At 33.4% G+C, this 23,414-nt stretch overlaps 1 protein-coding gene across 8 annotated transcripts in view; it reads left to right on the plus strand.

Moving 5' to 3' along the window:
- The window catches only part of LOC148601897 (TELO2-interacting protein 1 homolog), a 51,169-nt gene that overhangs the window by 12,449 nt on the left and 15,306 nt on the right, over positions 1-23,414 (plus strand). For 5 of the 8 annotated variants that reach the window (XM_088556942.1, XM_088556944.1, XM_088556941.1 and 2 more), the window contains 9 exons: positions 420-571; positions 2,378-2,496; positions 7,484-7,577; positions 9,983-10,163; positions 15,991-16,199; positions 17,500-17,556; positions 18,888-19,019; positions 19,652-19,777; positions 22,678-22,794. In XM_088556942.1, the coding sequence (XP_088413068.1) occupies positions 420-571; positions 2,378-2,496; positions 7,484-7,577; positions 9,983-10,163; positions 15,991-16,199; positions 17,500-17,556; positions 18,888-19,019; positions 19,652-19,777; positions 22,678-22,794 (1,187 nt within the window). Of the gene's footprint in view, positions 1-419; positions 572-2,377; positions 2,497-2,525; positions 3,744-4,281; positions 5,549-7,483; positions 7,578-9,982; positions 10,164-15,990; positions 16,200-17,499; positions 17,557-18,887; positions 19,020-19,651; positions 19,778-22,677; positions 22,795-23,414 lie in introns of those variants that run through there. The other 3 variants (XM_088556939.1, XM_088556938.1, XM_088556940.1) reach the window with 3 other exon arrangements.

A 23,414-nucleotide genomic window follows, 5' to 3' on the forward strand; every position in this document is an offset into this window, starting at 1 on the left:
GCTAGAAGGTGTCAAGTTTGGTGGGTAGTCAATCCAGTAAGAATTCAAGTCTAATTGAAGATATCTTGTCTCATCTGGGAGATAAAAACTTCATATTTGTCAATCAGATTGTGATGTTGACTGTAAAACTTATGTAGTGATGGTATTAACAAAGGCTGAATATACCCCTGACTGAGAAGTTTATTTGACAATATCACACTCTACTGGGAAAGTCTGTATACTGATCACAGGCTCAACAGTAATGGATCAACTGTGAAACATGTCACAACTAAACAAATATTGTTATTTCTACACCTATGACTAGTTTAAAACTCTCAACATAAATTTCTGAAATCATCTAGCTATTCAAAATGATATTTTCAGCATCAAGATTTGCATGTCTGAATTTCTGTATGAGCACTTTCTCAATCTTATTTCAGTATCATACAGAGTCTATTTTCCCCATGGAGTTTACCATTCCTAGGACATGCTGTATCTATACTCCTAAATCTTGCTGAGAAGGAAAAGTCAAGAGCACTGAAGGTCAAGGCCATGGAGTGTTTAGTTGAAATAAGTCAAGTAGATGGAAAATGTAAGATTTTTTGCAATACAGGGATATGAACCAGTCTGTATATTCTCTTTATTTTGATGTTTTTTTTTCAACCCAAAAGGGATATTGATCTTAGTTTTTTTTTAAGATTTATGTTTGCATTAAGTAATAAATATCTTCCTTCAATTTTTTTTTTTCTTTTTCTTGTATGTTTGTATATTTATTGCATACCTGCCAACGTTTGAAAATGAAGGTGGGACAATGTGTGAATGGACAGTGTTGTGTCATATTCTGCAATTAAACTGAATAAGTTTTACTGCATTAATATACATGTATGTATGACACCCTTATTGTATTAAAAGATCAGATAACCAAGTACTTTATGAAAACATATACATATTAATAAATAAATGTGATTAAGCAATAAATGAATTAAAGAAGTTCAAAGTTCCCCACCTAAAACACAATTTGCTTATAATGTGAATCTTATAATGTTTTTGACCCGTCCGTCTGTCAGTCAGTCCATCAGATATTGACATGATTTTTGGTATATAAGTTCACCATGATAAGTTACAGGTCAGGTTTACGTTTTATTCTGCTCTGATGATTTTTACTGAAATTATGGGCCTTGAACTTAGCAAAATTCACAGAAATAACAGTTTTCCTGACTTTTTTTGTAAACGTTTGCAGATATTGACATGATTTTTAGTATAGAAATTCTCCATGGTAAGTTACAGGACAAGTTTGTAGTTGGTTCCTCTTCTATGATTTTTACCAAAATCACAGGCCTTGATGTTCGCTAAATTCACAGAAATAACAGTTTTTCTGACATTTGTTTTCTAAACGCTTGCAGATTATGACATGATTTTTGGTATGTAAGTTCAACATAATAAGTTACAGGTCAAGTGCATGTTTTAATCAGCTACGATGATATTTACTTTGGATTAACTAAAACTCAAAGAAATGACAGTCTGGAGTTTGAAACTACCATTCTGAGTAATATAATTAGAAGGATTTTTTAATAGAAGAATTAATTAATGGTTAGAAGATAAAGGTCTAAAGCCTAAAAAAACATTCTTATTCCTCTTTTTATCGGGTCCTTCTACATATTTATCTCTCACAAACAAATTTACTTGAGTATCCAAGTATAACTTGAGTACTTGAGTAGCACGCTCACTAAGATTCTTGATTTCTGTTAGTAGTTGGAAGTAGTAGAGCCCAGTCTTAGATACACCTTTACCGAAGAACTCAGGCAGAGTATGTCCTACTAGTGAGTGGCCTGCTTTGTTGATGTTCTGGCCTATTCCGAGACCCCATGTGGGTCTGAGAGCATTTCCCCACTCTTTATGGCTAGTTCTGGCACAATGTATGAGTTGTGATATGAAAACTCAATATGCAGGTGTTGAAGGGATGGTGCTACTGAAAGTAAAGTTTACAATTCTGAATGAAAAGTCATCACATATGTCTTAAAGTTCGATCAATAGTTTTCCTTTACTATCGATCTCTTAGTGTAGGTCAAGATATGAGGCTGACTTCACAGTGTCTGTAGTATCCTTTATTTCAAGTTCTTTTGGGTAGATGCAATGTATCAAATCCCAGAAACTAGGATTGTTTAAAGATAATACGTCATCTAGAATTGACTTGGGTTAATTTATTAACAAGAGTGTAATCTTAAAGGGACATTCAGATAATTGTAAATGGGCACTAAGGGGGTACTAAGTAGGGAAAGAGGGGCACAGGCATGATTGGGGTGCAGCACGGTACCATTCCCCTCCATTTTGCCCAAGCTTGGACATTGTACATGTATCATATTTATTACAAGATGACATATTTTTTCATATTTTTTAGATTGTTCTAAAGTGAGAACTATGTTAGGAGATACTTTTGCCTCATTTTTGCCTGGAGTTTCTATCACCCTGTGTTCAGTGATTACTGGAGATTCTAAACAGGGACAGACAGTAATCATTGTAGGTATCTTTTTTCTGAATTAAGGTTTGTCTATTTCTATCATATCACTGAAGATGAAAGCTGGTCTTGACACTGATTGACATGTCTGACGGTCCCACTTAGAGGGTACTTACGTAGTGTAGTCTGTATTTCAACTAAAAAGGTATTGAACCAACATTAAAGAGTATCTGAACCGATCTGTGGTACAAAAATTGCACTCTGTCATCAAGTCATATCAGATCTGACATTGATCTGTGGAACCAATCCATTAAACTGGTGATATTTCCATTTTGCACCAAATGACAAAGTTCCTGTCTGATGAAATCTATCTTACAACCATTTTTATGTCATTCTTACCATTATGGCATTTTTTGTTTTAAATTTGAAAAGACTAAGTGTTAGTTTTAACAGGCTATTTCTCCATCATGATGAGGACATGACCTTTCATCAGATAGAATTTTAGAAAAATTGCATGTTGTTATATAGAGTTAAGGGCCCTGAATTTGCCATTTTGGAAGTTTTTTGCTATTTTCTGGATATTATTTCTAAACTTCTTCTCGGAAACCACTTGAACAATTGGAACTGATGTGGTGGGTTTTTGTTCAATCGACAAACATTACCACTGTTAAATTAGATGTAAGGGGTGCAGGCCCATAAATTGTATGTAGGCATGAAGGCAACTGCCTCCTATTGCAAATTTCCAAAAAAAAATAGTCAAGAAAAAAAAATAAAAAGGTAGAAAGAAAAGGAGATTAAAGGACGAAAAAAGTTCAATAATACATCTCATATTGGTGTGTGCATGAGTAATCAGTTACCCTGAATAACGCTAATGGTACATAATTATCTATTTTTCAGGCAATAACGCGGTAAATTTTGGAGTCGAATAACGGTAAATGGTAAAATCTGTGCCAATATTACGCTTACGGTAGCGAAAAAGTCAAAATAATGCTAACAATAAAACCCCATCCGCAGCCTCTTATATCATCCATACTGTAACACGAGTTTAAAGTCAGCAATCGTTTGATGTTACTTGACTTCTTTTGATGTAAGTTTCCGAGCACGGACCTTTCGCAAACCGACAGAAAATCAATAAAATGCATTGCTTTGAAGTTCTGTGAGAGGACGCCGAGATGATCAGGTGACTTAATGTCATACCATAGTATGAAGGCATGTCTTGGTACAAGAGCCGCTGAATTTCCGTTGCAGTTGCTATTTTGTCATACATCGCAGCCATTGCAGAGTTCAGTAAATAAATCATTGCCAACATGTAAGTATTTTCAAACCAAAAAAAATGTGTCGCAATTATACTCTTACAATTACACTCTTTTTTGTTAAAAATCCTTACTTTACCCATCTGAATATGACAGTTTTACATTTACACATCCCGGAATAAAATTATTTATCATTGTCAATGTACTGATCTGTATACTGATAGAACCAAGTGTTTGTCAGTCCGTCTAAAAAGTTCAGTATGAATTCATTTGCGTTGTGATAACGATGTATAAAATCATAATTGGAAAAACTTTTTCCAATCCTCTTTTACGAATATGCTGGTAGAAAATAAAGGATATGGGTATATCATATATACATTTTGTAAAAGTAGACAACAACTCTTTCGGATAAACATGCAAATTAAAACCAATTTTTCTTTTACAATGGCGACGATACCGTCCGTCGTCTTGATCGGGAGGGGGTTAACCCCCAAACGTGAAAAAAAGCCAATTCTTTGATATACTAGAAATACAATGTCATTGACTGTTAGTCCTATACGAGTGGGTTAAGTGATTTTTCATATATATTTTCAGGTCGAAAGGTCAAAAAAGTGAACAAGCCAGTCTGCAATCGTTCAGCTTCAAAGTAATTAGGAAAGAAAATGTAGAGACATCAAGAGTCGATGCTGGTGAAATGTCTGAGGCGTCAAACACAGGAACAGAAATGTCAGAAATTAGTTTTGATGATAAAGCACAGGACGATGAGGATGAACCTGCATGTTCCAAATCTACTGAAATGACATCTATATCTGGCACTGATGAGAGTGATCCTACTTCACCAACATCTGGCATAGATGAAATTGACCCTACTAACTTCAATAAACGTTCTTCATCGGATGACGATAGAACCAAACTCATCAAGATTAAATGGAATCCTCCAAATAGTTCCTACAAATTTCCAAAAAACCATCAGGGACGTCAATACAATAAATCATGGGAAAGTGATTATTCGTGGCTTCGATATTCACCTGCACTCGACGGCGCTTTTTGCATAGCATTTCAGGATAACCCTGGTGAAACTCAGCGTTATGCAGAATTTGTAACAGAGCCATTCAAAGATTGGAAGAATGCTACAGGGTCGGAGAGAGGTCGACTTTCGAATCATTCAAAGAGTGAACGACATCAGAAATGCCTTGAAAAAACAAATCTATTACTTTCAGTCTCGGATCAAACGAAGCCATCCATTGTTCAGTCTATAAGTAAGGCCTATAGTGACAAAGTAGAAAAGAATCGGGCAAAACTACTTTCTCTGATAGACGTAATTATTACTTTAGCAAAATGTAACATTGCCTTTCGTGGGTCCTGGAACAAGGACACTTCAGAAGAAGATGGGAATTTCGTGTTCTTCATACATTGGAAATCTAATTTCGACAAAGTATTAAAAGAACATTTAGAACAGGAGAGGTCGTATGGCAAATATTTGTCACCAATGGCCCAAAATGAATTTATTCAATGTTGTGAACTGGAAATTAGATCTCAAATCGTTACAAGATGTAATAAGTCGGACTTCTTCAGTGTTATGGCAGATGAATGTGCTGACTGTGCGAACCAAGCACAACTCTCAATTTGTGTTCGTTATTGTTATACCGAAAACGATACATGCTTTGTCACAGAAGATTTCTGTGGATTTGTGGAGCTCGTGAAAACAGACGCAGAGACAATATCGACGTCCATTCTGAATAAACTTTGTGAATGGGGATTCAACCTTGCACGCCTCAGAGGTCAGGGATACGACGGGTGTTCAATGATGTCCGGGGAGGTATCAGGTGTTAAAACAAGGATAATGGAAGAAATCCCGCAGGTGAAATATTTTGTGCATTGCCGATCTCATTGCCTTAACCTCGTAGTGGTGAACAGTTGCCAATCAGTCGTTGTAGTCAGAAATTTCATGGCAATTTTAGGCAAAATAACTTCATAAGTGCCTCTAGTAAACGCAAAAATATAATCAAAACATCTAAACGACAGATTTCCTGATAGCATTAAGCCAATGCTCTATGGATTTTATCTTTTACCTTGTAACTTTCAAAAGCTTACAGATGAAGTGATAGAATCTATAACCAAGGAATACAACAACGATATCCCACATCCCGACGACCTCCCGCAGGAGATACACAGGTGGAAAACGTTGTCAGACATTCAAGGATTAGGTTCCAAGTGTTCCCTAGATGAAATTTTGAAACATACGCAGTTCTATCCGAACATTAAAACAATTTTCCTTCTTCTGTTGGCATTGCCCGTTGGATCATGTAGTTGCGAAAGATGGTTTTCCGCACTAAGACGTTTAAAAACTTGGAACCGTTCAACAATGACGGAAGCTCGTTTGTGCGGTCTATCCATGATTCACATTCATAGGGATGATAGTGTTGGCAAAATTGATCCTCTTGAAGTTCTCAAGAGATGGGACTCTTCTGGACACAGGAAAATCTTTCTAGCATTTGAAAAAGAATAATTTCAAAGCATTTATTTGAATATTTAGTGCCCAATTTACCCTTATGTTTGATCTATACAGAAATAATGGTTTGGTTGCCCTTTCGCCCAGTCCCTTCGTCCATAACATGTTCGAACAAGTGCCTATTATAGATGCCAAAATATTTATTAATATAAAAACGGGTTATAGTATGATGAATGCGCGGTAAAGGGTAGCTTACGTGGAAATATTTTAAAGTTTTCTTAGAAACTTACATTATGGTGGGTTTGTTAGGTTTTGTATGCAACACCAGATTAGCACCTCAGAAATGGCCAGAAAGCAGGATTTCGCATCAAAATGTGTTCAGCTTCTGGGGGGCTAAGTGCCCCCCAGACCCCCGCCTCCTATTAAATCCAAATCAATTTACAGCCCTAGGGGGGAAACTACAGTCTTGTCTATAAAACCATTAAGTTTGACAAATTCTGATCTCAGTAAAAGTATTCTGTAAGTTGAAATCTATCCATGGTGAAATTTGGGGAAAATTATGTTGACCCATGTTGGCGTTATTACCCATTTTGATGTTTTTATAGCTATTTTTATGTTATTATTTCAAAATCTACTTCTCTGAAACTACAATACAGATTCTACAATACAGCCAACTTTGTAAGCGTGTTTCTTTGGGTATTGTGCACAGGATATTTTCATGAACATCTGCTTACCCTTGGAGTTTCTGTCCTTTTTGATGTTTTGAAACTTTATAGGTGAGGTTAGCCTCAATGCTGATTATTAGTGATCCAATTTTTGTGTTGCTCAAATGGATCAGTGGATAGCAAGAATGATATAAGTATAGCAGCCTCTAATTGATGAACTTTTTGTTCAAAATGATATATATAAATGATTTCAGTTCTTCAGGTGAGCAATGCAGACTTTTAAGAGACTCTTGTTGTCCTATAGGTCTGCTACTGCTAAGCCATTGGTATCTAAATTTGGAGGAAATGATGAAAAGAAAGATTCTAGCAAGTGATTAAATTTTGGTTTTGCTTGTTGAAACAAGATGGCTGCCTGAGGCTTCTGATTGGCCAATTTAAAAAGGTCCTCTATAAATAATAATAATCTACATTTTGTATGGCTAATTATTGTGATCAAATGATATCACCACATGATTTCAAATTTTCCAGGTTACTGATTTTCAGGCTCTTTGAAGTTTGTAGTCATCACGCATGCCAAAATTTATGGAATAGGACTAAGTGAAGCTAGTTGTTCAAAAGACACATTTGATTTTCAAAAACAGTTTATTTGATTAATATTTATGTATATTTAAACTTGCAGACAGCTTTGAAAACATGGACAAGTATTGTTGCCATGGTAATGGATGACAAACTAATAGAGGAGGCTCAGCTAAGGAGTTGTATCAACCCTAATTGTAAGTAAATGTTTCCCTCTTCTTATTGTTTTGCTGGTATTGAGATAATTACATATAACATTTAGGACATGATTTTTCTTCCCTCGATCATGTTCATGAAAGACATCTGTTGTTAGCCACCATAAAAATGTTTTTTTATTAGCAATACCACTATCCTGTAATTTTCATTGATGATGGATGTATCAAGCATGTATGTAGTGAAGGAAGCATTACAGTGTGTTGTTATATCTTTCACACTTTTAGAGAAGATAGTATTCAATCCTGGTATCTTTATGCTTTGTAACTTCAGACTATGAAAACAAATTTTGGGTAACAAATGGTATTTGTGTTTTTGAACTCTTCATTACATGATCGTTAAATGATTGCGTAAACCTTCCATATTCATTTTAAGATATAAAATATTCAACTGTGCTACAAACACTGCATTTTTATGTTTATAGTAAATATAAGGGAAAATTATATTTCGGTAATAATACTCTGATAATTGCTAAATGTTACCTGAATAATGCTTCTGAACCTAGTGGTTCATGTGCATGAAGCAGATTCAGCTAAGGAATGGTGGTTTGATAATGTTCATACACGAAATGTTTCTAAACGAGGTAAAAACCAGAAGTCATTGCTTATAATATGCATTACTGCAGGGAAAATTAATTTGTATGAATTGTATTTAATCACATTTTTCTGGAAAATACACAAATCAGTGTTATTTAACACATGTTTTGTACATCACAATGATATGAAAAACACAAAAATATTTAAGTTGACAGAAAATGAGGTTTCAAGATATATTACCATATCCGGAAAAATGTGTAAAAATAAAAAATTTTGGGGGCACTGCAAGGGACACTTAAATTAATCTGTAACTTGCAGTGATTGGGATTAACGTGCGCCAGACGCCATAGTCACATTTCCTCTTACAATGGTGCATTGAGTGACTAATGTGCCGCATCATGTGCACGCATTAAGTTTCCATAATTGATGATGGAGTGTTGTCCACTACTTGTGACAGTAAAAAAGGCGTGAATGTGTCTTATAACAATGTTTTTATTAGCTGCAGGCGGATGTTTTGATCGCCACATTTTCGAGGGGATTTGAAAAACGGGAATGAAATGGTACTTAGTCGAGTTTTTAGATTACATATTCTTGATCGCTTACGTGTTTGAAAGAACAATAAACATTGTTTTAAAGACGTACAAAATGTAATAAAATAAATAAGAATAAAATTAATTTGATAATATCAGAAAAGCGTGGACTGGTGGTCCCATTTAAAATTGAAAATGCCACCAAAGACATTTATTTTTAAGCTACACCAAAAACAAAAAATTATCTTTTTCAAAGCCTAAAAAAAATTTAATGATAGTAATTACTAGAATCAAACTGTAATTGTTGTAGAAACTAAGTTGGCAGCTGGACACCCCCTATTGCGAATATTGATAATGGTGGAGTCATATTATCTGGTCCTGAACTTGATTTTTTTTATCTAATTCAGTACATGTACTTATATTTAGCTAATTAGGGTGTCATTATGTTTTTCAAGTAAACTATTTGCTTTTGGAGGTATACTTTATTAAGACAAAGACCTGAGGTGAAGGTAGATATTATATTTTAACTTCAATTTCTTAATGAACTCCTTTTTGAAAGATCTATAACGTGAATTGATATGATAAATATGTCAAACAGACGACAACCCCGCCAGGACAAAAAAGTTCAGCTCAAGGCCACACATGGATGATGAGATCTTCGCACCACAGGGCAGGCTGTAGCTGACCCCAAAACAACATTATACATAGGTACAGCCATATAGTTGCCCCCATTTACCGGTAATCCAGCATCATAAAAGTAAACTGAAGTGAAAACAATACATACAGAGGCCAGAAGTTCCTGACTTGGGACAGGTGCAAAATATGTGTTGGGGTTAAATTACTGTGGGATGATCACAACCCTTCAAAACCTCTTTTAAATCTGGCCACTGTGAAAAAAAATATTACACAATTAAATACACACCTAAATTTCAGTAAAAAAAACTTCAATGCAGACACTCCAACTTTGCCTTGTCCTATTTAAGCATATTTATGTACTGGTAACCGCAAACAAAACGTAAATTAGACACAATTGAAAAAAAAAAACTGATATACTGTACTTTAAGAACATGTTTAGCATGTATGTATTGAGCAGTAATTTAAAGATAATGATGTATACAGTGTTGATAAATTGGTCATTTACAGCATTTTTTTTTATTAGACATTCAAGATTTTATTTCAGCTTCAGTGGTCCTATGACCCATGACCTTGGTCTTTCCAGTCACTGGTATAGCATATGTATTTGGAAGGAAAAAGCATGAAATGCTATTTTTTAGTTGGGTTCTATTTAAATGATTTGCTGATAATTGTATTTCATTGTTTCAGCGAAATTAGATGGTAAATTACAAAGTTTGGTTGTAAAAAGAAATAAAGAGTGGATGGAGCTAACAGGTTCAAAGTTCACAGTCCTTGTAAAACAAATTGCAAAGGTGAAAGGTCATGCTAATTGGAAAGTTAGACAAGCTATGGTTGACTGGGCAGCAAGGCTACTTGAGCACTGTTCAAAGTTAGTAGAATTTTCAGAGTATTTTCATCTGCTTCAAAGGGGAATTTGGTTTTTGCAAATTCCGATTTCACCATTATTATTTTTTCTCCTACAATAATTTAATTTGATTGTTTATTTCTCATCTAGGCAAGATACATGTAGATTTTTTCCATAAACTTGGTACTGTGATATCATAAATGTCAATCGGGCCGCAGCGTGCAATTAAAATAATTCCTAACTAAATAAGGCCTTGATGAAGGCACAAATCTTCATTTTGACTAATTAAATCATAAGGATTGTTCTTTTTGCTCACATAACCAACTTTGGGGAAGGTTATGCTTGTTCATGAACTGCTTGGCTTGCACTCAAAGGAGATGACCCAGTTCACTTCTTTAAAAAGGGAGGTAAAACTGGCAGTTTACCTTAAGGTATAAATATAGTAAATATTCATGACATCACAAGGAGTGCCCTTTTTTTTTAGAATAATCTGTCATGAAGTGAAGGCCAGTGGCCATGGAGTTGAATAATATCTTTTTTCAATTTAATATAATTTGAAAGATATTTCATTTTGGCACTTAAAATATGCCAGTTCTTTACTTTGCTTTTCAGATTTTTTCCACTGCACTTTAAATGGTGGTGGGGGCTAGGGTAAAAATTTATCACATTTTTACATTGTATGTGAACAAGCCACTGAAATGGCAAAAAATGCCACATTACCCTTTTTAGCTCACATGGTCAAAGGCCATGTGAGCTTTTGCCATCACGTGGTGTCTGTCATCGTCCTCTGTCGTTAACACTTTTTCAAAACTCTTCTCCTCTGACACTACTTGACCAATTGCAACCAAACTTTGTATGAATGTACCTTGGGGTATCTTGATGTGGGGATTTTTGGTCTGTCTAAAAATATGGCTGCTGTTACTAAAAATAGAACATAGGGATCAGACAGTAGTTTCTTGCAGATATTTCCAAAACCGTTTGGTTTAGCCAAATTTTGATGAGGTTAAAGTGTTCAGCATGATGATATCTATCTGTGGTCAAAGTTTCGTTTTAATCCATTTAGGTCTCATTAACCACTTCTAACATTTACATTACTTTTTATATGTTAAACAAGTAATTTTCAATGTTTCATTGTGAATTCCCAGGACAAATGACACCTTAAAAGTGCATACCATTGCAAAGCTTAGAAAATAAGGCTTTCAAAATCATTACTCTAATTGTGCAATGTCCATAGTATTTCTTCACAAAATTTACTTGAATAAAAAATACTGAAAATCAACATTTTTACCTTTTTTGCTAACTGACAGCATGGAGGCAAATTACTCACACATGTAAACAATATTCATACACTTTTGATAAATTATATATATGATTTTAAAGTACGCATTCTCAGCTTTATTCTGACTACTTTTAATCAGAATAAACACAAAAATGCACTTATAATGCATAGGTCTATGTTCAGTGTTTTTTTGGTACTACATAGGGGGTGGCCATTTGACCCAAAAGTGGTTAGTGAGACCGTAACCATGTTGGAGTCATTGCCCTTTTTCATCATTTTTTTTTTGCTATTTTTAATGTAATTTCTTTCAAAAATCTTCTCCTCTGACACTACTTGACCAATTGGAACCAAACTTGGTATGAATGGTCCTTGATGTGTCCTGCTTAGAATTGATGTGGGGATATTTGATTCATTGAAAAACATGGCGGCCATTTCTAAAAATAAAACATTGGGGTTAGACGGTAGTTTTTCGCATATATCTCCAAAAATGTTAGGTTAAGTCAAATTCTTTCCATTGATGAAATGATCCTCATTGTAAGGCTTAGAAAGTCTCCATGGGATCAGTTGTCAGACAACTCCTTGACAGGATTATTGCCCTTGAAGGATGAAAAAAAGATGGTTTTTTTTCTCAGTTTTTAGCCATTATCTTAAGAACTATGATAGATAGAAAGAAACAATCAGTTGCTGAAATGATCCTTATGATAAGTACTACCAAAATCTTTTTGAGTCAAAATTTCTTGCCTTTGAAAGGCAAAATTTATCGAGGTGAGCAATTCAGGCTCCTGGGAGCCTCTTGTTTATGCGTAATATAACTATATATTTGGAGCCAAAAAGCCCTGTATTTTAAATCCATGTTTCCTGGTTAGTCCTTTACCAGCTTTACCCAAAGGGGACTTTAGATTCACACTCGGTTTGTAAGTCTGTCTATCCCTCTGTTAACCTGTTAGTCAGGAAAAGTTTTCCACACTTTTTTTTCTAAATGCTGGCAGATATTTGGCAGATTTTCAGTTTGTGAGTCTAACTTGATGAGTTGCAGGTCAAGGTCATTTTTCATTCTGCTCCACTGATTTTTGTTTAAATTATGGCCCTTGAACCTGGAAAAAATTACTGAAATTTAAGTTTTCTTCTTATTTTTTCTAAATGCCAGGGATTGATTTTCCCATTTTTTACCACTTGCTGAAAAAAGCGAGTGCTAATTTTTTCTACATGCTAAAATAAATTGTCACTTGCTAAATTCTTTTAATATGTAGTAATATTAAACAATTTAAACAGCTAAAATACAAAATACAACAAGCAACTATTGGTTAGGGCCATAAGGGACAGAAGGGACAGTATTTTGCCTCTTTGATTTCTGTCCATTATACCATCAGCGTGTAACCAATGGCCTTGACTCGAAACTGTCCAGTGCCTTCCCACTAATGTCAATTCTCATTAAATGATTTGAAATTTCTTCCCCCATTTCCTAACAGTCTTTAAAGAAGCAGTAACAGCTTGATTTATGACAATGCTATTGTTATTGTCCAGGTGGCTTGTGGTGCCACTATCTGCATGATCTAAGCCTACTTCTGAGAGTTTCTGTTTGTTAGTTATTAAAAAAAGCTATAATTTGTCGACTTATGCTGGTATACTAAATATTGACCTTTCAAGGCCATTTAATTTTCTTGTGTATTACCTGGTCAGTAAAATGCTTTAAGCCAGGATAAATAACCCTCTTATCAAGTGTCTAATGATCCAGATGCTCGAAAGTGAAACTTGGCAATAAAAAAAACACTCGCTAAAATTTGCCGGCATGATGTAGCTTCAACTTGCTTAATTGAAATTCCACACGCATTTAGTATGTATTTCCAGTAAAATTTGATCCCTGAATGCTTGAAGATATTGAGCTGATTTTTGTTATGTGACTCTAACTTGATGAGTTACAGATTAAGTTATGTTTTGTTTCGCTCTGCTGATGTTTGTCCAAGTTATGGTCTTTTGTTTTTCACACTTTTTTAGCTCACCTGGCCGTAGGCCATTTGAGCTATTGCCATCACTTGGCGTCCGTCGTCTTCGTCCTCGACGTTAACAATTTCTTCAAACTTCTTCTCCTCTGAAACTACTGAATAGATTTATGAAACTTATAATGACTGTTCCTTAGAGTATCCTGCACAAAGTGACTGGATTTTTGATTGGTTAAAAAACATGGCTGCCATTACTAAAAATAGAAAATAGGGGTCAGACAGCAGATTTTTGCATATATTTCCAAAATTGTTAGGTTTAGCTGAATTCTGACTGGATAAAAGTATTTAGCATAATGAAATCTATATGTGGTAAAATTTTGGTGAAAATCTGTTGACCCATGTTGGAGTTATTGCCCTTTTTGGATGTTTTTTTTCTGTTTTTGATGTATTACTTTCAAAAATCTTCTCAAAAACTACTATACAGAATTCAATGAAAGTTAGTAGTTTTGTTGTGTACCGTATCCTTAACAAAATGACATTTTTGGATTTATGATTGGTTAAAAAAAATTGCTGCCTTTACTAAAAATAGAACATAGGGGTCATACAGTAGTTTTTTTGCATATATCTCCTAAACTATTAAGTTTGGCCAATATCTTTTAATTGCTGAAATATCCTTATTATAAGGCCTACTAAAGTCTTCAGGGATCAGAGTTGTCACATGACTCCATATAAGAGTTATTGCCCTTGAAAGGCAAAAAATTACTTTTTTTGCAGTTTTCAGTCAATATCTTGAAAATTATAATAGATAGAATGAAACTTTTTATTGATGAAATGTTCCTCATGATAAGTCCTACCAAAGTCTTCATGGAGGCAAAATTGTCGGACAATTTCTTGCTAGAGTTATTGCCCTTGAAAAGGAAAAAAATAACAAGGTGAGCGATCCAGGCTCATGGGAGCCTCTTGTTTCTAAACACTTGCAGATATTTCAATAAATTTAAACATATAAATGTTCTTATATTTCTTTCACTTGAAGAATTGTATTAGTCCATCTTATAGGCCTATGATGGCAAAAATTCACTAGAAAATTGGTCTCCCCTTGATATAAGAAATTACCTCTCAATAAATTTGACCAAAATCACTGTTTAATCTCTTTAATTATGCTGAATATAATGTATGTTGTCAAATCATGTGAAAATAAATGCCTCAAAATCCAATTTTGGGTATTTTCAGGCAAATTTTATGGATTTTTGTTTCTGGACTCAATATTTCAAGTATTCTAATGGTAGGAAAGTTGGATGTTTCTGCTTTTATTTCTTTTCATGTTGCTAATATAGGTCACATTAACACATTTCCATGCTATATGGGTAACATACTCTGCAAATATAACTTCAGTGAACTAAAAGCATATTTGAATGTTGCATACTTGAACATGGAATGTATTACCTCATCTGGTTCTGTACTTTTGTAATACCATTTCTAAAAGTATTTTTAGGAAGGTTTTCTTTTATAATTCATCACATTTAATAGAATTTCTTTTTGTTGAATGGCATTGAGTTTGAATGAGTTTGTATCCATTTCTTGGGTATGCAATAACCCGACACAAAAAACCACCCCATTTCCAGATTGGGGTATCCATTGTAACAAAACAAACAACACAAAGTTTTATAATACTGTATTTAATATGAATATACATTTTTAAGTAGATTTACTGGTATGCAACATTTGAAATCATTGGATGATTTGGCTTATCTTGTAGATAACTACTATATATCAATTTTACTTTGATGATCTGTTTATAAAAGCAAACTAGATTTACTTTCCCTGTGACACGTCATGAGGGAACATGGAAATGCCGGACGTCCGTCTGTCAGGGTTTTCTGCACTTTTTTTTGTAATGCTCCTACCAAATAAGTTTGTTTTTGGTATGTAGCCTTATTATGAAAAGTTACAGATTTACTTCAACCTTGGTTATGGTTGAATGAATTTTACAGAAGTTACGGCCCTTGGGACATAAAAAATTACTGTGAATTTGGTTTTACAAGATTAATAATAAATCTGCTTTAGAGGTTTTAATAAACCTAAAATTATGTTCGTTTTGTAATACTAAAATGAATACTTATCTTGCAAATAAGAAATCAGTGTTACAACATTACAATGACACTGATAAAGAAGGCAGTTTGTTGGTTGAAATGTATCTTTTTACGTGGGGGACATTGGAACGCTGTTCTTTTATCTTTTATTTCAATGTCAACTATAAAAAGCTATGGTCTTGACCCTTCAAAGATCTGAATATTAATAAGATACATGTGGTGGTCTTGAGGAATACAATTGCTTCCTATATGGTTATTTTGTAACTACATGTAGTTCATTCTGTAGACCAGATACAGACAACATAAACAGTCTTACTTTGTCATTCAATTGTTGTAAATTTGAGATGAAAATCTTACAGAAAGGTCTGTTGTCACATAAAACTATAACATAGACAGAAAATCATAATTTTTTTTGGATATAAAATAATTTTGCACCATGAATCACCTCTCTACAGGCAGTGTCTGAATTTTATATGGATTGGTACTTTAAAATGCATTGAGGAAAATGGTTTTTCTGCTATCAATGTATTTTTTTTAAACAGATCACTGAAGGATTGTATTCCCACAATTCTAGAAGTACTTGTCAGTCTCATTGGAGATGAATATTCACATGTGGCTCTCTACAGCAGGAAGGTTCTAGAATTGTTCAGCAGTACACATCTTGGTCATGAATGTCGCCCTCTAGTGGAGATGCTTGAGGAGAATCTTCACCAACTGACTGTATCCCTGCCTAGATTGATAAGATCATCAGGTATGTTATGTCATTTAAAGGATATTGTTGTTAAAATCAGTGATTTTCCTACTGTTTTTTGGGAATGGATGGAGGGCCCATGCAATTGTGAATATGTATTTTAACAAGGATCCTCACAGTTTCCTTTATAAAGAAGTGCTGGAGATGCCCTTTGAATGGATACAAGAGAGATCGGAGAAGTATTAGTATATGTTACATCATATATATTGGTTTTAATAATGCATATTCTTTCCTTTTTTTCATTAGTTTCAAATTATAAAGTCACATTTGAATTCTTAATCATTTTATACTGTAATTAAAATCCAAGTTTTCTTTAATGTTGATTTTCTAAACTTTCAATTTCCATATCAAACAGTTGGTCTTTTCCTCATTTGTTGAGTCTAAATCTTATTGAGTTATTCTGTTTTGAAAGATCTCTCTACCATTGCTTTAGAACACATTATTTTAAATAGTAGTTTGAATTATGAACATTGTGGCATCATGGGAATTTTAGTATATAGGAAGGAGAGTTTATTGTTTGTTTTTCTTGTAATTATGTTTGCATCAAGTGCAACACAGTCCTAGAAATGGATAGATTGCAGTGCAATTGTAATGGTCCTGAAAGAGTAAATATATTTTTTGATACACCCTGAACAATGCAGGATTTCCAAGATTTGTAAATAAAAATTCAGTATGAAAAAACAACACGAATTTGGGACATTCTCTACTGACAATTTGGAAATTTACAACCTAAAATTCTGAATTATAGCATTTTTCCCAATGGGAATCGAGTCGAAATTCGGACCCAATAATAAGAGTTGGAAAATCACTGGAAATTATTTTTAAGTAAAGAAATAAGGCTAATGTTCAAGGACAGTATGATGATGAATAGAACAATGAAAGACTTGTGAGTTACAAGGCATTGCCAGTAAATTATGTTATACCAAGTTATGCAATGTATTCAATTTTGGGGCTGTTCATGCTTCATGAACCACAAAGTTCCAAAGTTGGTTATACTCCTACTTAGTTCAAAAATTAAATTTCTTAATATAGGTATTGACTGACAAGAATCTACCATACCGTGAGTGGTAAACTATTGCTAGAATCCAGAATTCTATTTCTTTTTGATTTATTATAGAAAATAAGCTTACAAATAAAAAAAAATGTTGGAACTGTACCCCGCCAAAAATATGTAAATATTTGTTTTATGCACCTATAAACACATTTTCTTGTCCTTTGTGTTTTTTTTTTTTTTTTTTTTTTTTTTTTTTTTTTTTTTTATAAATCTGACATTGTTAATCATTTTTACTTCAATTTACAGATGAAAGTCAGAAATTAAGCACTGTGTTTTTATTGTCTGGTTACATAGCATTATTAGGTGAGTAGTTACAGGTTACAAGTAAGTCGTTATTTGGGCATTATTGTATAAATAGTATTGATTTATTAAAAGTTTGCTGTGGTATAAATTTCAGTAATTCATAATAAATTAATTTGAGATAAATGCTGTAATCTGATAGGTTAAAATAATTTTGTTATATCTCAATGGATAAAAAATATTGACATGCCTCTATTCAGTTAAATTCAGAGCTACTTTTCTCATGTTTAAAGATAAAAATATATTTTAAAATTAGTTTATAAGAATTGGCTATGATAAAAATTTTGTCTATTGAAAAGTTACATAAATTTTCCACGTGCATAATTTGTGTATTGCACTTCAATATGCACATGGAAAATTTATGTTATTTTTCAATAGACAAAAATGTTATCATAGCCAATCATTAATTGTGAAATAAGTTCTGAAATTCGCTATCGAACTTTGTGAACACTTGAAGATTTGACCATTTAGGGAACTTCAATAGTTTTCTGTGCATTCTCATGATAATATTTTGGTTATTCACTTTTTCCAGTTGATTATTCTATTGTACTCTAAATGGTCTTGTTCAGCTATAATGGCAAACAGATGTCTGAAAGGTTTATGCTATATTTCATTTCCAAATTTTAGTCCCTGATCCAAACTACTGTAAAGTGGAAAAATTTTGTTTTCTCTTTTTGTGGTGTCTTTGATCAATTTTCTTTTTGTGCAGTTTTAAATTCACAATTATTCCTCAAATCAATTTATAATGGTCTTCATTGGAAATATTTAGTATAGTTTAATTTCCATGTTACTGGTCTTACTATGAAAATATCAAAAATAAAATGCCGTAAAAATTTCATTTCACAGTGTACACTATCCTGTATCAATTGTAGAGTCTGTTAACTAATGATATGCACATTTAACCCTCAAGTACATGCATGTACTTTTTATACACCTACTAAACAAGTGGGTGGTTTATTAGAATCACCTTTTCCACCTTCTGTCCAAATTTTGTTGCAATTATTATTCAAATTTGGCATTTAGCTTTATATAGATGGGGCGTATGTTGTATGCTATTTTGATTGTGATCCCATTTCAACTTCCTGTTTCTTGGGACATTCCCATTTTTCACTATATGGAATGATAGAAAAAATTTTCCTAACAAAAATTGCTGATCCCACAGGGCAGATTGATTTCAAATGTGGTATATTGCTTTATATTGATTGGTCATACATTGATTTTGGTTTGATGATAACTTCCTGTATGAGTATTGGTATAGTTAACATGATAACTCATGTAACTTCATGTTACTATTCTTTTCAAAAACCATGTTTATAACTCTAATTTTCTTCCAGGTTCCAATGTTAACAGTCTTTTGAGATCGTCATCTCATCTTAAAAGGTTGTCAATGTCCCTGGTACAGGTACTAGAGCTTGACTGTACTGATGTCAAAATTGTCGAAGAGAGAACACATTTGATTGGTCATGGTATGATTTGATATTTATACCCATCACATGAAGTAGCATAGTATTATGTGATACCGTCTGAAAAGTTGCATGTACATCCTTCCGTCTGTCTATACACCGGATGGTTTCCAGAAGATAACTTGAGAACAGATCAATGAATCTTTGCATAGTTGTTGAGTACCGCGAAATGCACGTTCCATTAAAGACTAATTTTTTATATATCTGATAGGTCATGGTATGATTTGGTTTTTAAGGGAATGATTAGGGATAGTACAAGACATGGGTATTTAAGGCGGTATAAAGGTTTAAAAAAGATGTTTCCCTCCCTTATTCAGAGGTGTTTACCTGTACAGGATCTCTGAATTTTCTATCCAACTGTTTGATATGGAAATTTTCTATTCAACTACAAATTAAGCTCTATAGATTGTCTCCATATTGCATATGCTAAAAATCACAAAATTTGGGATTTTATAGATATTTTCAATAAAATACAACCAGAAATGTGATTTATCATTAAGTAGTATAAACAGATCTGCTCACAGATTTTCATGAAAAAATTAGTAAATTTACTTTTAACAGACTCATAATAGGTTTTTAAGTAGCCATATAGACTTTATAAGGATTGATAATTTAGATGTATATTCATTTTCTAGGTTCCAGTGCAGTGAGTTCCACTTCAGTACCTGAAATTATACAACCCAAGAAATATTTCCGACATTTTCATGACAGGAAAATTTACCATGAGTTTAAGAATGTGTGTAGATTATTGGGATATTATGGTAATGTATTTTAGATCTATTGCATATTATGTACCATGAATTTATAAAGAGAACTTGAAATACAATACCTGACCAAGAAACATGTTAAATATCTAATCAAAATTTAAAGCTGTATCAAGTTTGAATGGTGAGGCCATATTCGCCCCAACTGTTCAGATGCCATATCAAGCTGCGCATCATATGAAGCTGCACACTGCATAGCATTTTACTTTAAAAATTCAAATTTTTCATTTTTTGGAGTTATCCAGCGAACTAAATTCCCCTGCCATATTAACTGCACACTTTTTGTTTTATAAAAAAAAAAAAACTCATTCTAAAACTCAATTCTGTTTGGCTGGTTGCCGACTATTAGTCCATGAAATTATTGTAGAAAAAATTAAATTTATAACATAAAGAGAGTGTATGTTAGATTGTAATGTTCTTGATCAAAGTTTTTTTAAATTGATGTCACTATAATAAATCTGTCAAAAACTTTAAAAGTGACAACAGTACTATGTATGGAATCTTTATTTATTATGTTTAATTGTTCTTTACTAGATGAAATGAAGCTTCATGAAGCCAAGATTCAGCTTGGTTGCCATAACTTACTTTGGATACTTTGGATTCATTTTTAGCTCACCTGGCCAAAGGCCATGTGAGCTGTTAACATCACTTGGCGTCCGTCATCGTTGTTAACAATTTCTTCTCCTCTGACACTCCTTGACCGATTGGAACCAAACTTGTATGAATGTCCCTTGGGGTATCTTGCATAGAACTGATGTGGGGATTTTTGATCTGACGAAAAGACATGGCCGCCATTACTAAAAATATAACATAGGAGTCAGACAGTAGTTTTTTGCATACATCTCACCATTAGGCTTAGCAAAATTATTTCAATTGCTGAAATGACTCTTATAGGGCCTTCAAAAGTCTTCAGGGATCAAAGTTGTCAAGCAACTCCTTGTAAGAGTCGCTGAAATGATCCTTATGATAGTCCTACCAAAGTCTTCTTGAGTCAAAATTGTTGGACAACTCCTTGTTAAATTTATTGTCCTTGAAAGACAAACTTTAACAAAGTGAGTGCTCAGGCCCCTTGGACTTTTTTTATTTGTTTGGTACTAATTTTTGTGGTTTTCATGGGTAGTGTAGAATCACAAAATAAGATTCATAAGAACAGTAATTTCCATGGATGAATGTTTGCTCAGATAGTTAAAACCTGGTATCATTCAAGTGACATGGGGGAAGTAACCATACTGAGTTGTTGCCATCCTATCACCCATAATTATTCAGTTAAATGAAATAAAAACTGTTTACTAGCCCCATGTAATCTCAGGGCTACCTAAGTTATATAACGTTAGTGTTAATCTCAAATGGTAAGAGTGATGTTCTTGGCTTTCCTCATCCTTCCACTTATAACAGTTGTAATAAAAGTTACATTTTGTAAACTGGGTATTGCCACTTCCGTCTTACTAAACAACTATCAATGGCACCACAAGTTTCATTCCCAAGAATTTTGACTCATTTGAACTTTTACTTATTTTTTTTAGTCCAGGAAATGAACATGAGAGTCTTGATTCCCTGACTGATAATTCATACATATTTCAATTATAATTAAAATAACTTAAGTATCAAGCAACACCTTTTGGATTTCAGTGTTGCGAAACAAGTATCCATAAAAAAAAAATTTAAATCCTTACAAAGTTTTCAATTTCAGTCTGATCAAAATCAACTTTACTTCAGTGATAATTTACCAGAAATGCAGAGAAAATTGTGTATTTTTTTAAATTATTTTATTGATCAAAATTCAAGAAGTCAAGTATCCAAGAGAATGTCTTTTCTCCTCTAACCACAAAAATTGATACCCATGAAAATACATTGAAAATAAAACCAAAGTATTTAAGAAATTCATCCTCTCCTGAGCATCCTGTTGTGCAATGCTTCAAATTTTTCACTAGATCATAACAACAAAGTGTTTCAATAAGATTGTTCTATGAATAAATGTATCAATCAATTGCATAAAGAATTATTTATTTTGCAGTTGATAACTACTGGTTATTACTGGTATTATTTTTATCGTGATTTTGTTTCATCAGGATGACCCTTTCACTCTAATATTTAGGAATTTATCCATTTTTTGTTGTTGCTTAAATTGTGCACTTATTTGCGATAATCAGACATGATTTTTTTCTGCTATTTAGCAGAATTCTGCTATTTCAAATCCAGATTTTACCATTGTAATCCTTTTTTTTACTTTATATTACTTTCGATTTTGCCACTTTTCGCTATGTTGACCTCGTAAAATTATTCCTGGATGATGGGTAAGCTGTTTATGGGGTCATATCTGTAACATGAAAACAAAGCTATCACACATAATTTCCTTAAAGGAAATCTATTTGACGATCACTCATCAATGAAAGTAGAATACCATAATAGGAAAATCCATGAACAAATTTTAAACAAATTTCACTGTTCATAGAACTGTATCAAAAGTAATCCAAAAATATTGTTGATACAACATGACAAAGGATAATAATTTGATTTCATAGAAAATCAAATCATCATAAGCAGTTGTTCACATCCTTTTTAAGTGAGCACAGTCCTATACAAAAATGCCTTTCATACAGTAACCATGTGAAAGAGTAATTAAGGGAACCAAGGTTATAGCGGTAATCAAAAGAATATAATCCAGGGACAAAGACCAGACATGGAAAACAGACATACACAACAAAGAACGTACAGTAACTAAAGTGATACAAACAAAGTAACAAAAGCAAATGAGCAACTCGGATTCCTTGAAAATTTCACAATTCCTTTAAGTTTTCTTTTAAATTCCAAAGAAAAATCAAAAACGCAGTTACCTAGTTCCAGAACAGGCGTTTTATATTTGTTGGTCCTCTAATGAATTCAGTGCTGCTTTTCAGGTGACATTAACTTATTAACAGACTACTTCTTGGACATTTTTCATGATACTATTCTACACAAGATGCAGGCAACACTGATCATCAATGAGATGTTATTGGGTGCTGCAGGACATGGAGGTAGATCTGTTATTAAGTCAACTCCTGTCTTATGAAGTCAATTTTCTTTTTCTTTTTCTAGTTGCTGTTTTATCTTTGTAAATCAATACCATCTAATTAGCATGTGTCTTTTTGTGCAATATGATTGGTTGTTCACCTTCAACAGCCTAATGTGATGCCCTCCAAAAAGGTTTGTGTGTCCGTCCATCCCTTTGTTTATCCCTTGACAGTTTTCAAATATTAACTTGGGAACGGTTCAATGAATTTTTTTAAACATTGCACAGTTTTTAAGTATCATTAAATACTGGTTAAGTTCAGTTTTCAGCAAAATGCAAGATGTATTCAAGATGGACAATTTTTGCAAACTTTTTTGAGGGGTATTACTTAATGTTCCAATGCCTTGCCGTGATATGGCCCTGGTCGCTGAAATGGCATTAAAAACAACAATCAATCACTCAGTCATAATGTTTCATTAATGTCCTATATTTAAGTATTTAATTATTTTAAGTCAGTTTTCTAGTTTTCCTAGGCTGACCTCTTTACAGGTGTAATTATATGTAAAAATAGGAGATGTGTTATGATTGCCAATGAGACAGTCATACACCAAGAAATGAAAATTACACTTCTATAGGTCATGACAT

This window comes from Perna viridis, chromosome 12 (genome assembly GCF_037379345.1).
Source record: "Perna viridis isolate PV_CMFRI_1.1 ecotype Kerala chromosome 12, ASM3737934v1, whole genome shotgun sequence".
Classification (NCBI taxonomy): domain Eukaryota; kingdom Metazoa; phylum Mollusca; class Bivalvia; order Mytilida; family Mytilidae; genus Perna; species Perna viridis.